General features: G+C 37.2%; 2 protein-coding genes and 1 pseudogene across 2 annotated transcripts; 1 reads left to right on the forward strand and 2 right to left on the reverse strand.

Annotated features, from left to right (window-relative positions):
- Nucleotides 1-472: 472 nt before the first annotated feature.
- Nucleotides 473-3,622, reverse strand: LOC125474237 (annotated as a pseudogene).
- A 1,867-nt stretch (nt 3,623-5,489) lies between these two features.
- LOC125474238 (50S ribosomal protein L6, chloroplastic-like) lies at nt 5,490-7,301 on the forward strand. Its single transcript, XM_048577678.1, has 2 exons — nt 5,490-5,524; nt 6,983-7,301. Exons 1-2 carry the CDS (start codon nt 5,490-5,492, stop codon nt 7,299-7,301), a joined length of 354 nt encoding a protein of 117 aa, XP_048433635.1.
- A 6,963-nt stretch (nt 7,302-14,264) lies between these two features.
- Nucleotides 14,265-15,028, reverse strand: LOC125474421 (protein DETOXIFICATION 40-like). The gene is made up of 2 exons (XM_048578143.1): nt 14,920-15,028; nt 14,265-14,583 (listed from the first exon to the last, which is right to left on the reverse strand). The coding sequence occupies exons 1-2, from the start codon at nt 15,000-15,002 to the stop codon at nt 14,280-14,282; spliced, it is 387 nt and encodes a 128-aa protein (XP_048434100.1). The 5' UTR covers nt 15,003-15,028; the 3' UTR covers nt 14,265-14,279.
- Between the last annotated feature and the right edge of the window lie 1,325 nt (nt 15,029-16,353).

Consider the following 16,353-nt stretch of genomic DNA (forward strand, 5'->3'; position numbering starts at 1 on the left):
AATGGAACCACATCAACACACTAACAAAAAAAATATTGATGAAATTTTAATGGAAAGACTATTGATGTGCGATAGTGAAAGTCAGGACCAAATTTATTGATTTTTGAAACTCAGGGACCATAATGAGGAGTTTGATCAATGTTAAGGACCATTTGCGATAAAAACCATTCTTTTGTATAATCCACGTGTCACCATTTTATTGGATTTGTGGGTCCCACATGCAAAATAACAGAATAATTGACGGAATCTAAACGGAATGACCAAATTGATGTGTGGTAGTGAATGTCAGGGACGACATTGATTGATTTTGAAAGTAAGGAACCAAAATGATGAGTTTGGTCAATCTCAGGGACTATTGGTGATAAAAACCTTATAGTAAATGATCATCAGAATTCTCAAGTTGAACTAACATAAAGTAAGCTTGTTCTTTTATGATCCAAGTATTTGTCAGCTAACATGACCTTGAGTACCGTCACCCTGAGCGTACATTTTTTTTTATTGCTTCTTCCTTCTCGTCGATGAAGTCAACAAAGTTCATGACCTGAGACCATCGAGAACTCCACAAGCTTGATGACAAAGATGAAGAGAGATGGTTTGCGCGCTGCTTCTTGTAGTGGACAAATTGGTGTATCACTCTTAGCCGAAAGTTTACAAGCGCAGCGAGAGTGAAGGCGCCACATAATAGGTATAGACCCCAGAAGCTCATCAAGTGGAGTTGGACTCGTCGGAGTCCAGATTCTTGTCACCAGAAGCGTAATATCTAATGTGAAAGACAAGGGTACTTACAAATCCCCATCCGCTCCTCGTAAATGTGTCACCAATAATTCCGAAATCAGTTTGACTTGAAAGAAAGAATTCAACATAAGTAAGCTCATCTATAATAGCGGCCACCCCTCCATCGTCCGGCCCTTTTCACAGTGCAGTTTCATACTCCTCCGGGGAGCCTAGTGGAACAAGTCTCGACCTATGAATGTAGAGGCTATCAGTCAGATAGCTATAAGCAAATGACCCTACTTGGTAGCCTATACGCCAATTGCTTGCAATCAAACGATCAATTCCAATGATGGGTATCGAAAGCTGCTGAACTGTAAGGATTGAAGTCAAGCTTGCAGTATAGCTTGATGTGATCACCATCAATAGGAAAAGCCGTATCACCATTACCATTCGCCCAAGCGGGCTCACAGTATCTTCTTCTGTGATTGATAAGAAAGTAAATTCTTTACTAAAATGTGATTTGAAGGGGATGGTCGAACAGGATCAGTGCAGGCTAATTTTCTTCAGTCTTTCAATAAGAATATGAACTAACGAGGAAACGGTTACATACTGCTAATCTATTAAAAATAAGCAACTGGAAAATTAGTAATCTAACAGATGTGAACTTAACAAGCTAACTTTTAGGATTCATGTTAATAAGAACTATTAGACTGCAGGGCCCAAATATTTGCTTATGATTTTTCTTAAATAGGGTTGAAAAGCTGAACCTGCAATATGAAAGGATTGAATGATGTCAGAACCACATGATCGGTTTAGTTAAAAGAAGTACATAATAATATCTATTTGCAGTAATGATATCGTACTCAAGATATTAATCTTCAAGAGGAACTGCAATGGACTCCATTTACAAAATACAGAAAACTTAGAACTGCAATTGACTCCTACTCACATCATGTTTCCATGTATTGGCTTGTAATGTCACCCCACAGTCACATTTTAAATTTTCTTTGGATTGACCAATTATAACTGTGTAAAGTTTACTTACGTTTTCTGCAACCATCTTCACAAGCTCATCATAACTGGGATTGGACTGGCCATCACCAGAAGGTTCAAATCTGTAAGGAACATCATACGGGACTAACTTCAGTGCTTCATTGAACACATCATAAGGTTGCCCAACTGAATTTGAGATTGTCTCATGTCAAGTAATTTATCAAGGACAGAGAATGAGATATTTCTGTTTTCATTCATAAAATTTTCAATCGAGTGTGCAACAGCCCAAACTGTGTCATAAGCATAAAGTCCATAGACATTTAACTCGGAACTTGCTAAACCGTCTTGCTGCATTTTTTTTCCACCTAGACATAAATGCACGCTTTCGACTGGACTCTGGGATATGCTTACGTAAAGTAACTACACCTTGAAGGGCAGTGAGTGAAGTTCGGTTCATTGGAGAGAAGGAATCTACTGTAGTAGAAAGCCAATCTGTTGCAAACCACACATAATTGCTTGTCATCATAAGAAGTTCTTTGGCGACAGTAAAGATTCTCAACCTAGGATCGGGATCAACATGACCAATATAGACATGACGGCCAAGAAATCTGAATTTATTGAGCAAATCAGCAATGTCATTTAAATTATATTGGACAGGCAAAGCCAAGTTATGAGAAATCCTTGACATTGTTTTGTCAAGTTCATCATGTAAAGCAGATATTCCATTCCTCCCATAATCGTCATCCACAAGGACAACAATAACCTCTTTCCACCCATAAAAATCAATCAAGCCAGCCATAGCAGCCATTTGGTGAGCATCGCTTTGTGTAGTTCGGAGAAAGAATGGGAATTGGAGAGCAGAAAGAGTAGGATCAGTGGCAGCATATGAGATAAGAAGTACTTGGAGACCATTAGCAATTTCAGTGATCATATGAGCCATTGAAGAGGTCTGTGGTCCGATTATGGCTACTATACTTTTGTCAAGCACCTGAAAAACTGCTCCCAAAAAGTGAGCCATTAAGAAATGTGGGTTACATTGATTGCAATTCAGAGTGAAGTTCAATATCAAACATCCCAAGAGAGGATACGAAGCGCAACATATGGAAATATTAAAAGGAAATTAACTTTAAAACTAGGCGCGGTGCCATTGAAAATGTACATGAAAGACAAGAAAAGAGCTCATGAAGGGCTAATAGTGGTGAAAGAAATCTTAAACTAATCAGAGCAGGGGTGAGAAAATTAGCAATTGATTCCACATGTTTTGGAACTTCAAATCTACAACAAATACAAGAGGTTTCCACATAATATGGAGTCATAGCAACCTGAGAATATCCTATATATCGTCTTACAACTCACAAGCGCTTTTGAAGTACCAAGGAACTCTAGACTCAATTATTAAGATGTACTACAAGAACACTAGCGATGAACTACTCAATCATTGCAAAACTACTACTAAAACACTATAAAGCACTAAACAAATGACTTTCCAATGACACCTTTCAAGGAATCACTTGAAAGTTCCCTCAAATGGATTGCATAAAGTCATTTTCAAAACCCTCCATCCAAATTTTGCTCTACATTCCTATCAAATTTGAATGCCCCTCGTCCGAACGCACCATAGCAGTTGCTAAAATCAAAATTTCACCCTAGAAAAGGACAACCACTACAGCTATAAACTGGAACAAGTAATGATATTCATACACAGAAGCAAGAATACCGATCAATTAAGTACCTTCAACGGATCCCAAGAACACACTAGACTTTGTATTCTCCTTAAGCAACCTCAGCTCCGTCCCACTGAGTATTCTTGGATCTGCATTAACATCAGAGAGTGCAGCTTCCATGGCTGTCTTTGCAACTCTACCAATAACCGAGTTAAAACTAAAAATTGCTCCAATATTCACCACAGAAGGCTTCTAGCAGTAAAAACAGCTAGTGAGGAAAACCCATATCAGAAATTGCAGTGGCAAAACTACAGCACTGTTGAATTGTAATCTTGTCTTAGCCCAAAGATAATTGATCCGGCCCATACACAAAGAAAGATCCATGCACATGCTAGAGAATTCTAGCAAAGTTCAAGTTGGTAGAAGAGTCTAGAAGAATGGTGAGGATTCCACCAACATACAAGATTAGTGTAGATAATTCTAGCTTAGGAAGGTAGTGGAATTATCTAGATATCTCTAGCATAATGTTTTCATGCTTCTCCAAGGTTCCATCCATGCCTATAAAAGGAGAAGGCATCCACACCATTTGTAACAACCAAGAGAGCAAGTAGCAAGAAGTGAGAGTGTCAAGTAAGAAATAAGAAGAAGCAACAAAGCTTCTAAGAGTGTTTGAGTGTTTCCTTTTGTACTAAGTTTGTGAGTGAATAAAACCTTGTGTAATACTTTGAGAATTCTTTCTTTCTCTTGCCTATCAATTCCGCTGCGTTACATTTTTCTTTGTGAGATAAACCTCTCCAAGTAGTGAAGCATTTTTAAACCCCCAACAAGCACCCCTCATTTTTTTTCCCTCTGCATCAATTCCTCACAGTAAAGTCTCAAACTTTTCTAACACCCATGTTTCAAAGGCTTCATATAATCAGTAAATATGGCATGAAAACACATAGGATATTCAGCAAACTTTGGATAAAGATTGAGGAGGAAAGCTTTATTGCTTGATCAGTGAACTACCCAGTTGAGAGCACTCATTGGTAAACTGAAAAACCATAGAAACTTGGTAAATTTCACCTACAAATTATTGATTTCCAGAGAAATTTTCACTTCAACTTCACAGAACTGAAATTTTTTTTAGTCCAACTGTTGAACAGTTGAAGGAAGGAATTTGTGGTCGTTGAATGATTGAATTTGGAAGTGCAAGCGAGCATGATGTTGGACATCATGAAAAAAAAGAATCACACTTGGATGGAAGAAGCACCAGGTCCACTTCCAATATCATATTCTCAAAGCTCATTATTTTTCTCAGGTTTTGGGTCTTTTATGGCCATGGAATTCTGAGCGTCTCACATCAGCTGGTGGAGAGTACGTGAAGGATAACAAGACCCCACCTGGCAAGAAAATAGGATAGTTGACAGTGATATCCTCCACAGGCCAACATGATTCTCTCGGATCCTTTTGGTCAAGACATCGTTTCCGTTTATCATAAATTGTGCGATTAGTTTTTGTCAGGTACTGTTTGTGTTTAATTTTAAATAAAAATATTTAAAATGATTTCTGACTGCACAATGTACGATGAACGGACACGATTCATGGATCTCTGAAATCCTTATCAAAAGAATCCGACGAGGATCCGAATTCCTATATAGGAGGTTTCTTATCAGCATTTAGTGTTTTTTTATCACTTTCACACATCCTTTATTCTTTTACATTTTTCTTCTTTTCTAAGAGTGCAAGGAGAGAAAATAGAATCAGTGTAGGTTTTCTTTCAATTTTCGACCGTCGAATTAAATAAATTGAAATAGATCAATGAACAAAAATCAATATAAACGTAGCTGCATAAGCACATTGACCAATTGTCCACTCACCTTATTTCACCTTAAAATGTTTTACCCACAAGAAAAATGAAAATTGTATTAGAAAATGCTTTTGTCTTTTGGGCTCCTACATGGATCTTATAAGTTGTGCTTGGCTTGGGAAAGCCCAAGTTTGGAGGGTAGTTTTGTAATTTAGCAAGTGGGTGGGAACTGGATAACAAGAGCTTCATCCTTTCTTTTCAATCTTGATTGTCCAGAGAAGCAGAGTACAAAAAGCTCAGCAGCTGATGCTCTCAAGCTCTTGAAAACAATGGCCTCCTCACTCACCTCATTTTTGCAAACCAGGTCAGCTCGCAATTTATTTTTACTTTATCTATGCTGCTCTCTAATTCAAGCATTTGTTTTCTGTTCCTTCTCTTTTGGGTGAAAATTACTTGTAATAATTTGTAAAGTTTGAATCTTTCTGACAATTTGAAGCATTTTTCAAGAAGATTAAAATAATGGGTTATGGGAATCGCAGGATTTTATTATATTTTCAGGTGATTATTTTATTAAGTAGAAAATTGTTTTTGTGACATCCCACATCGTCCAGGGGAGTGATCCTTGAATGTATATTCTTATCCCTACCTAACACGAGGCCTTTTGGGAGCTCACTGGCTTTGGGTTCCGTAGGAACTCCGAAGTTAAGTGATTAGCGCGCGAGAACATTCCCAGGATGGGTGACCCATCGAGAAGTTCTCGTGTGAGTTCCCAGAAACAAAACAGTGAAGGCGTGGTCGAGGCCCAAAGCGGACAATATCGTGCTACGGTGGTGGAGCGGGCCCGGGAAGTGGTCCCGCCCGGGCCGGGATGTGACAGTTTTAAGCATAAAAAAAATGCACATCCGTAGAATTAATCTAGAGGTAGAAGACGATGGCCTGTATTGTAACCCTACCTTAGTTTCACATTCAAACGGTGCCGTTTCAATTTCATGGCCAACCACTGGCCCCACTACACCCCACATATGGAAAGGTATCAAATTTATAAAGAAAATTAATGAAAAAAGTTTAAAAACTTTGAATTTTAATGATAAAGAAAAAATAAAAAGTAAAGTGAATAGTATCATGATTGACTTTTTACTATAAAAATGTGTTTTTTCGTTAAAATGAAGAGTACCGTGAGTTTTTCGTTAAAACTCAAATTTTATAATGCAGGTAACAAATGCAAAGCTGATGTAGGACAACGGCCTAATGATATTTAAATGAGATGTCTCATATTCGATTTTCGCTAAAAATGAAATTAAACTACATTATTGCTAGCTCATTTTGGGCTTAACCCATTCTTCATCCTTTTTAATGTAAATAATATCGTATTTTAGTGCATTTGCCTCAGCTGAGGGCAGTGTTGGTTTCTCAGGTCTCAAATTTGGGGAAAGGTCCGAACTTGAACCGGATTCATGAGTATTTCAGACACCCAATGGAACATAAGAAACTAATGTTTGCACTGTGTTATGTTTTTGAAGTTTCGTTACTTTGTTCTTGGGTTTCAAATTTTGGAAAAGGTCCAAACTGGAAATGGATTCATGAATTTTTCTGAAACCCAGTGGATCATAACAAATTAGTGGTTGGATTGTGTTCTTATGTTTTGTAGTTTCCGTTACTTTGTTCTCCAGTGTTTGGAGAAGGTCGAAACTTTCATGAATTTCAGAAAACCCAATGGAACATAAGAACTTAGTTTTTAAATTGTTTTGTTATGTTTTTGAAGTTAACATTAGAGTGGATTATTTCTGGTTTAGTGAAGATCCTTTTTGCTATCATGTTTCAGCAATTTGCGGTCTGCTTTTTTGGGCGAGAGAAACGGATTCTCTGTTTGTAGCGTATCTGTATCTCAAGTCAGGTTTTTGAAGAAGACAATAGAGTGTAAGGAATCACGAATTGGAAAGCAGCCAATTGAAGTACCATCCAATGTGACAATCACTTTGGAAGGACAGGCTTTGGCAGTAAAGGGACCATTGGGGCAGCTTTCACTAACGTACCCGCAAGAAGTGCTGGTTGAGGAGGAGGATTCTGGGGCTCTAAGGGCCAGAAAGGCAGTAGAGACTAGTGTAAGAACAACCCAAGTTCATATGAGCATGCTTTGCTAGGTGCAGCCATGGTGGTTGTTAATCATACACAAGAGCTCTGAAGAAGACATGGTTAGTTCCACAAGGAATCCTTCTACTCACTCAAGATCTTTATATTCTTATAGGGATAGAACCCTGTGTCGAAGAATGTCTTCTTGGTGAGCAGGGAACTCCTACATGTATAGAAACAACAGCTGCCAACTCCCATCTATCGTGGGTGAGTTGGTTATTGTCCCGTTGTATCAAGTTCAGTGGAAAAAGGGTTAGTGGAAGGTAGTTGCATCCCAAACATTTCGAATGTGTTTCCTGAATTATAGGACGTTAGTTTTCCATGTATCAAACTCTTATTGAAATCGTATTATCCACTTGTAATTCCACCTTTATAACAAGTAGTTAAGTTCATATAGGATTCTTACATTCTCCTACATGGACGCTAACTAGTTGTGGTTTTGAAATTTCATGTACTACATGACTTCATTCCTTAGTGATCACTTGAGTTCTATGCAACTAGCATCTATACACATTGACCAGTAATCATTTGGAGTTCAAATCTTAGGAAATAATGCATACAATAATGTTGCATTCACCCTAAAATCACAATCCACAAATTCATACCGGATAATGCTAATGATGACATACATTTATACACATTCTAAACACGGTTTTTGATGCATACCCTATTTCATTCCCATTTATCCAGTTTACCTTTATTGATTGAAAGTGGTTTGCCATCTTCAATCACTGGATTCCTTTTCCATTTTCCTGCATAATAAAACTCAATCAAATGTTCTTTGGAACAAAGATCAGACAGTTTATTGCAAGTCATAAATTAAAACCTCATACCTTCAGCAAAGACAAACTTAAAGCAAGTAAACTGAGCAAAAGTAAAACATATATCATATTGTTACTCCCACACTTCAACGGAACCCAAGTTGTCATGCATTCTAGAACCACAAGTATTTAAACCCAAGCTGTATGATGTTTCCTTATACCATAAATGGATTTATCGTGCCTTTATTTAATCATACAAACCCCAGGTTTCTTCATGTATCATCTATGGATAGACACACCTCAAACAACAAATTTCAATCTGCTATCTTTACGAATCAAAGATATAATAATAATGAAGTATCACAACATTATCAAGCACTGAAATTGATTAATGCGTACAATACATTCATTGCATTTAGTTGACAAAATAAGAAACATAATTCAACAAGAGCAACAGGAACACAAATACTTATGCATGTCAGAATGTCGATCTCACTCCCATATTTCCACTATTTGATATGTAACCTTATTGTATAACAACCATGTAAAAGATTAAGAAAACAACCAAGATTTCAAGCCTTTGGATAAGAAAACAGTCAACTTAATTTTCTTAAAAAAGTTATACCCTGAAAACATCTCAAACCATTTATACATTCATCTCACATGAAACAACATTAAAATATGATACAAACATATTCAATCCTTTATCAAACTCCAATGAGTTTGCCTAATGCTTCCAGTGAAGTCTCAATTCTGCCTTATGCAGATAATCTAGTTATTCAGTGAATAACCATGACATGCAATTTTATGTAACATCTTTGGGCAAGAGACATAAAATATCAGTTGTGCAATCTTAATCATGCATCCTTACTTGTATAGCTATTTCACAAAAATTTCAAGGTACAACTCAAATCATGTCTTTGGACAAGGGAACAAAGTCGGCTTAAAACTTTTATAAAATATTATACACTGAATCACTGTTCAAGTCATTCACTATTTCTCTCTTTTGAAAGACTGGTCTCATGTAATGAATTGTCATCACAAAATTCAATTAAGAATCCCTTGAACAAAATTTCTTAATAATTCCCACTTTGGTGAAGATTTATTTAAACATTTGTTTTAAGTATAGAGATTATTAGTGTTGATATCCTGCATAAAACTTTAGCATTTCAATTTGATTGTAGAAATCATTCAAACGTCGAATGAAAAATCAATTTTCTACACAAGTAAAATCTAATTATAGATTATTTTCACATGTATCAAGTTCAACCTTACAACCTACCAGCCATATTCAAGTTCAACATAAATCCCAATCTCCACTCCCCTTTGCTTTAACATACATACACAACATTGAGTTCAAACTAAAATGAAAAGGTTTTGATGTGTTTACGCACTTGCTTACCAATTAAATCATGCTCACATTTCGTATGCACAATAAAATATATTGCTTTACCACATCAATGCTAGAGTGAGATTCAGAGTATACGTATACAATCACTTTTACACATATTAGAATAAGACAACAAAACTTACTAAGCTACCAATGGCTATTGCCAATACATATTTAGATATCAATATGTATTATAATGCAGTCAAGAAGACATTACCTGTATGCAAAGAGTGCAACATCAAACAACACAGATTTATGTTACACCTTTGGGCAAAAAGCATAAACTGTCAAATATGCATTATGCATGATACAAATACCGAAACAAATTTAAAGCTCTGTTTACAAGCTCCCATTGATCAGAGTGCTCCACCATTGTCAAGCTTTTGTTTAGCTTGAATGGAATGCTTATAATACCAAGCTCATTCTGTTTGAATCTTTCATCAGTCCATAATATTTCAATATACTGCATGCATATATTTGTACATATACACAATAACTGAAATAAAACTTCAACCATTAACATGGTAAAATTCACAAGCACATAAGTCCATGCTTTATTTAAAGCATGAGGCAAAATAAAATGAAAGACCAACCCTTACTTTCATATAGTAGCCAAGTCAAATGATTCAACCACACCTATGTTTGCAGCGTGATTATTGAATTCCCCTACTGCTAGACTCGTCAACCAAGCTCATCAACTTTTGGCTTCATCAACTCAATACACTTTTTACTCCCACACAATAGCACCAATTCCAAGACACAGTTCATGGAAGCAGCCCAAGGGTACAAGGCAGCCGAAGAATTCACATGTTGGTAATAGCAAGCCAGCTTTGATCACTCAAAGCTCTATCCATCCATCTTGTAGCTATATATGATTGCATACGCAAATGGAGGTGTGAAATAGTCGAGAAATACCTGGCCAATTCAAGACAACAATGCCCTTCAACTAATGGCCTGTGTTCAACTAACCACTTTGCAAACACAAATATCCCAGAAAAACAAAGAACTTACAAACATTAATTGAAGAATTATAGTGCCCAGGATCAAAATATAATCAATAACAATAGTAATTAAAAGAATCAAATTTGTTTATAACATTCCACCAAATACAATGTTCAAATTCACAAATCAATCCACTCAAAATATTCCCTCCTAAGCTTAATAATAAATGGACTCCAAAATTCAGAGTGATCATATCAACTTTGGAGCTTTTATCGAAAGCAATTAAAGCCCGATGATTTCTCTCAATAACGATTCTAATCAATGATATACTTTATATGTGTTCTCCTAGTAAAGACCATAATCAAAATCTCAAATAAACATTGATATAAGATCACCCCCCCCCTAAAGGAACCCTCCAGTTCAAAATTTAATGAAAATTCAAAGACAATGATTCCATATTAACGTCAGACGACAAATGTACCGTGGTAGTGACTTTAACTCAAAAAACATGAAATTCACTTTCGACTCGAAAAAGGTTTATCAATTATGAGAACCACAACTCCAAGATCGAAATAAAATCAACACTTGGCACCATAAACCCAGAAATCATCATAAACCCTCAAAAGGGTTTATAGAAAAGAATGAGGCAGATAGCATACATGTAGGTATGTTCTCAGCCATACATTACGTAAATTAGCAGTGATAAATCTCAAGGTTGAGGATACATTTGATATCATGGTATGTTGTTCGAAGAAGAGTTCTTTTCAGAGAAAATTTGAGGTTCTGTTACAAGTTTATTCATATTGGTTGCAACATGAATATCAAATAGATATCAAGAAACTGATTTCAATCAGATACCGGATTTCAAACAGATACCATTCATCGTTTGTGAAACTGAAGCAACCATGACTACCAATTCTAGAATGACAAAAACGCAATGCTTACAATGGTCTAATCTCCAAACCATATATTCCTTTTCCTGCAGTGAATACAACTTTGGCAGTAGCATATGGCATTAGAACAATTAATCATGTTATAGAAAAACTACAGCAATCATCATACGAATTTTATACGTGCATAAAGCATTAGGATTTCTTATTAATTGATCGGATCTAGGGCTTACTAACATGGTTCTGATACCAAATGTAAGAACAACCCAAGTTCATATTAACATGCTTTGCTAGGTCACGATCAAATGTAACGAGAGAAGCTTACCTGGTGCAGCCATGGTAATTGTTAATCGTACTTAATAGCTTTGAAGAAGACATGGTTAGTTACACAAGGAATCCTTCTACTCACTCAAGACCTTTAAATTCTTATGGTGATAGAACCCTGTGTTGAAGAATGTCTTCTTGGTGAGCAGGGAACTTCTACATGTATAGAAATAACGGCCGCCAACTCCCATCTATCGTGGGTGAGTTGGTTATTGTCCCGTTGTATCAAGTTCAGTGGAAAAAGGGTTAGTGGAAGGCAGTTGCATCCCAAACATTTCGAATGTGTTTCTTGAATTATAGGACGTTAGTTTTCCACGTATCAAACTCTATTGAAGTTGTATTATCCACATGTAATTCCACCTTTATCACAAGCAATTAAGTCCACAAAGGATTCTTACAACTAGAAGGGCCAATCAAATGCATGGCCTTTTCGGGTACATTTCTTCCATCTTCAGCCATGTACTTTAAACAATAAACTAGCCTTATTCTTTATGGTTTGTTCCTTATGTGCCTATTTGAATAATTTGTTTAGGACGCTTACGGACAACATGGTGGTTGTGACATCCCACATCGCCTAAGGGTGTGATCCTTATATGTATATTCTCATCTCTACCTAGCATGAGGCCTTTTGAGAGCTCACTGGCTTCGGGTTCCGTAGGAACTCCGAAGTTAAGCGAGAAGGGGGCTAGAGCAATCCCATGATGGGTGACCCACTGGGAAGTTGCTCGTGAGTTCCCAAAAACAAAACCGTGAGGGTGTGGTTGGGGCCCAAAGCGGACAATATCGTGCTACGGTGGATTCGGGCCCGGGAAGTGGTTCTGCCCAAGCCGAGATGTGACAATTTGGTATCAGAGCCTAACCCTGGCCGTGGTGTGCCGACGAGGATGTCAGGCCCCCAAGGGGGGTGGATTGTGACATCCCATATCGCCCAGGGGTGTGATCCTTATATGTATATTCTCATCTCTACCTAGCACGAGGCCTTTTGGGAGCTCACTGGCTTCGGGTTCCGTAGGAACTCCGAAGTTAAACGAGAAGGGGGCTAGAGCAATCCCATGATGGGTGACCCATTGGGAAGTTGCTCATGAGTTCCCAAAAACAAAACCGTGAGGGCGTGGTTGGGGCCCAAAGCGGACAATATCGTGCTAAAGTGGATTCGGGCCCGGGAAGTGGTCCTGCCCGGGCCGGGATGTGACAGTGGTGGGGGTGTCAAAAGGATTTGATAAGAGGTTGCAACTGGTAGGCGTCGGATACCGAGCTACTTTAGAAGGAAAGATCTTGGTACTAAGTCTTGGATTCTCCCATCCGGTTAGGATGGATATCCCTGATGTCATTCAAGTCAAGGTCGAAGAAAACACCAGAATCATTGTTAGCGGATACGACAAGAGTGCTATCGGTCAGTTTGCTGCATCGATCAGGAAATGGAGACGTCCCCGGAACCGCGTACAAAGGTAAGGGTGTGAAATATGCTGATGAAATCATAAGAAGGAAGGAGGGAAAAGCAGGGAAGAAGAAGTAATAGCCTTGGATTGTTTCATTTTTGTATTCACATTCCTGCTTGTCAAATGTGTCAGAATTATCGATTGTACTTGCATTACCACGCGCAATTCCAGTATCTGTATTTTCACATTAAGGTAAATGCTAAAAAGTTGACCAGGCAAACGGATCTAGTCTGAACGAATCCATTCGAACCCAAGCCGTTAAGGAAAAGTATAGTCAATAGCTTAGAAAATAAAAAAAAATATATTCATTTTGTTTCTTCTCACAAACATGACCCTTTTTAATTGCTCTGACCGTCAATGCTCAATCCGAACATTAAACTTTCGTGTGTGTTCATGTCGTAGCATCAGGTCGTGCATAATTTTGTCATATCATAACAGAAAGTTATTGTAAAGCAGCAATGAATGGTAGAATCCTGGAAAATAATAATGATTAAATTGTTTTACAGTACATATTGTTATGTATCTTAAATCAAATCATAATCACACCCAAAAATGAATGTTCCTTCTTTCACAACTGTTTTCTCACTACTTGAGTGGCTCCTTCACATCCCATTTATTCAGCCTTTTCTTTGCCTCTTCCACCTGCAATTCAATTCAAATGTATGTTTTCATATTAATAACGATTATATTAAAAAAAAAATCGCTTATAATGTTAATAAATCATGCAAGATGAATCCCAAAAATAATTATAATAAAAAATTTTGAAGTCAAAGAAAAGTGGCACTCAAATCTGATACCTCTTTGTTCCAGTCAGTCCGAATGGTCATCCACAGTAGGATGAGCGTTTTTTTTTTTTTTTTTTTTTTGAACACCCAGTAGGATGAGTGTTTGCACCAATGTGCCCCCCACCATTCCTAACCATATTCCCTACAAAATCATCGTACATAATTGTTGTAGTCATCATCATTTGTATGATACTTTTTTTCAATCATATTAGTGCATCATATGATACGAAAATTAAATATTAGTAAGAACTCGGATCATGCGATCAGATTAGTTCAGTAACAAGAACTACGAAATTACTTTTTATTTTTATTTTTTGTACCTTGGCGCTGAGCTTGAAGTAAAACCCTAAAAGCGCACCAAATGGTACTCCAACCACGTAATAACATCCAACATTCACATACGCAACAAAAGCTTGCCATCCACACCCAACATCAACACTTGGATTCGTGCATTTACATTAGTTAGCATATGTTTCATTTAACGTAGGCAAGTTCATGAACGAATGCTCCAATTTATATATACCAGACAAAACTGGCTGCACTCCGTTAAGGAGGAGGGTGAGGGCGAGAAGCGAGCAGAGATCAGATACAGCAGCAGCCACGGCTTCACCTTCGGTAAAGGCGTAGCTCAACTTATGACGCAGTAAAAGAACAACTATGGCTGCGAAGATTGACATAATGAAAGAGACTACAGTCACCACCACAACTGAAAATGCTGTAGACTTTGGATGTCCAGCTCCAAGCTCATTACTCACTCTCACACTGCTTGCAGTAAATCTTGAAAAGTAAAAGTAAGTTTAAATAATTCCATGTTCTCTACATAAAAAAGTTTTGTGACCTATCAATATTTATGTATAGGACCCTTCGTAAGAGGAATTCGAATCCATTGTAGCTGGAGCGGGAGATATCGACAATCATATTCTAACTGTATCGGGTTATCAACATATCGTTCATGTTATTGATACTTCCGATAATTGATTGTACAGCTTTTGGTATCATTTCAAAATGTTTATCGATATGGATTCAGCTCCGGCTATAGTGAACCGGGATCCCCTTCATCAGGTGCATGTATGTAATATATATGAATATGGCAATGACCTTGCAGCTGCATTTAGCCCAACTGAGATCATGAAGACCCATCCATTGATTGTCATGCTGCAATTAATTAAAAAAAACCTCATATGTCAAACTTAATTAAAGACACAAAATTAGGTTTCTATGTAGAGTTGGTGGTTGGTTTTGATAAACTAGCACGGAGAGAGCATAACATGACGGTTGCAATTGTAAAGAATTATTGTATTGTTGTCCCACGCTTGGTGCTCTTAATATATAGAAGAGGGATTGGAACATTAAATAAAATGTCCCACACATTAGACAAAATAAATCCCCTCTCCAAGGTAGATGGCTCTGGTCTCTATGCAACTGGATTTAACTTATTCACAGTCGTGTCATGATTCGCCCATTAAATGGGACCAAACGATATTGGTTTCAATCTAGTCTAAATCATGTAATGGATGATCACGAAACGAGGCCACTGTGTATTAGGATATGACTGCAGCTGGATTTAACCTAATATCAATTATGTCGCAACCATGCCTGTTACTCCCAAGTTTTCTAATTTCTTACTATTCTCATTATCGTTCTGTAAACATATCATACTGAATTCAACCTAGTCTCAATCATGTCATGATTCGCTCACTAAATGAGGCCGTTACACAACCTTCATGCGATGGTGAGGTCCATGCTGAGAAAACTGGTAATTTAGTTTCTCTCTCTGCCTCTATCTCTCTCGCTCGATCACTCCCCTCTACCTCTCATTTGGGTTGCTCATATGGTGATTTGGTCTTCTGATTCTTCAGTGCAATCGGGCTTTGTACCTTTGCTGATGTATGTGCCGGTTAGCCGGACGGGCTTCCTCCAATGGGGTACGCTTCTGTTATTTTGTTATATGTTCTTTTGTCGTTCATTCACTCAAAATTCCAAAAATCGAATATACAAGTAAAATAGTAGGTCAAATTCATTAATGTTATCTTAACTTCTGTTTAATAGATTTATATTGTTGCATGTTTCTTTTTCTTTTTCTTTTTTCAATTTTCGCATGTTTGATTTTTTGAATTTTTACTGTTTGTTTTGTTAATTGTAGATTTACAGTGTTTGATTGATTTCGGTGAGGGTGAGTTGTTATGTCTTCCTTTATTTATTCATGTTGTTTTATGAATGATTTCATGTTCTATATCTAATTTCACTAACTATTTGGGTGTATTTTTCACAGTGGTTGTTCAGCTATTTTTTCTGTTATCAGTGCTTATCACCTGTTTGAGAAAAGGTATTAAATTGGCCTTTTTTTAGATTATTTATATGTTTTAAATGTTTTTTGGCTTGTCATGTGTGTAAGAATGTGAAATAAACTATCTAAGGTAGTCAATTTCAATATAGCAGTAGCAGCTGTACGAACTACAACAGTAGCAGCTGTAGGGATTCTAGATGGATGAAGATGAGTTGGGTTATATTGAAGTCAGACCCGTAAGCAAT

The sequence above is a fragment of a genome, unplaced genomic scaffold, assembly GCF_019419815.1.
Source record: "Pyrus x bretschneideri cultivar Hongxiangsu unplaced genomic scaffold, Pyrus_bretschneideri_v1 Contig12, whole genome shotgun sequence".
NCBI lineage: Eukaryota > Viridiplantae > Streptophyta > Magnoliopsida > Rosales > Rosaceae > Pyrus > Pyrus x bretschneideri.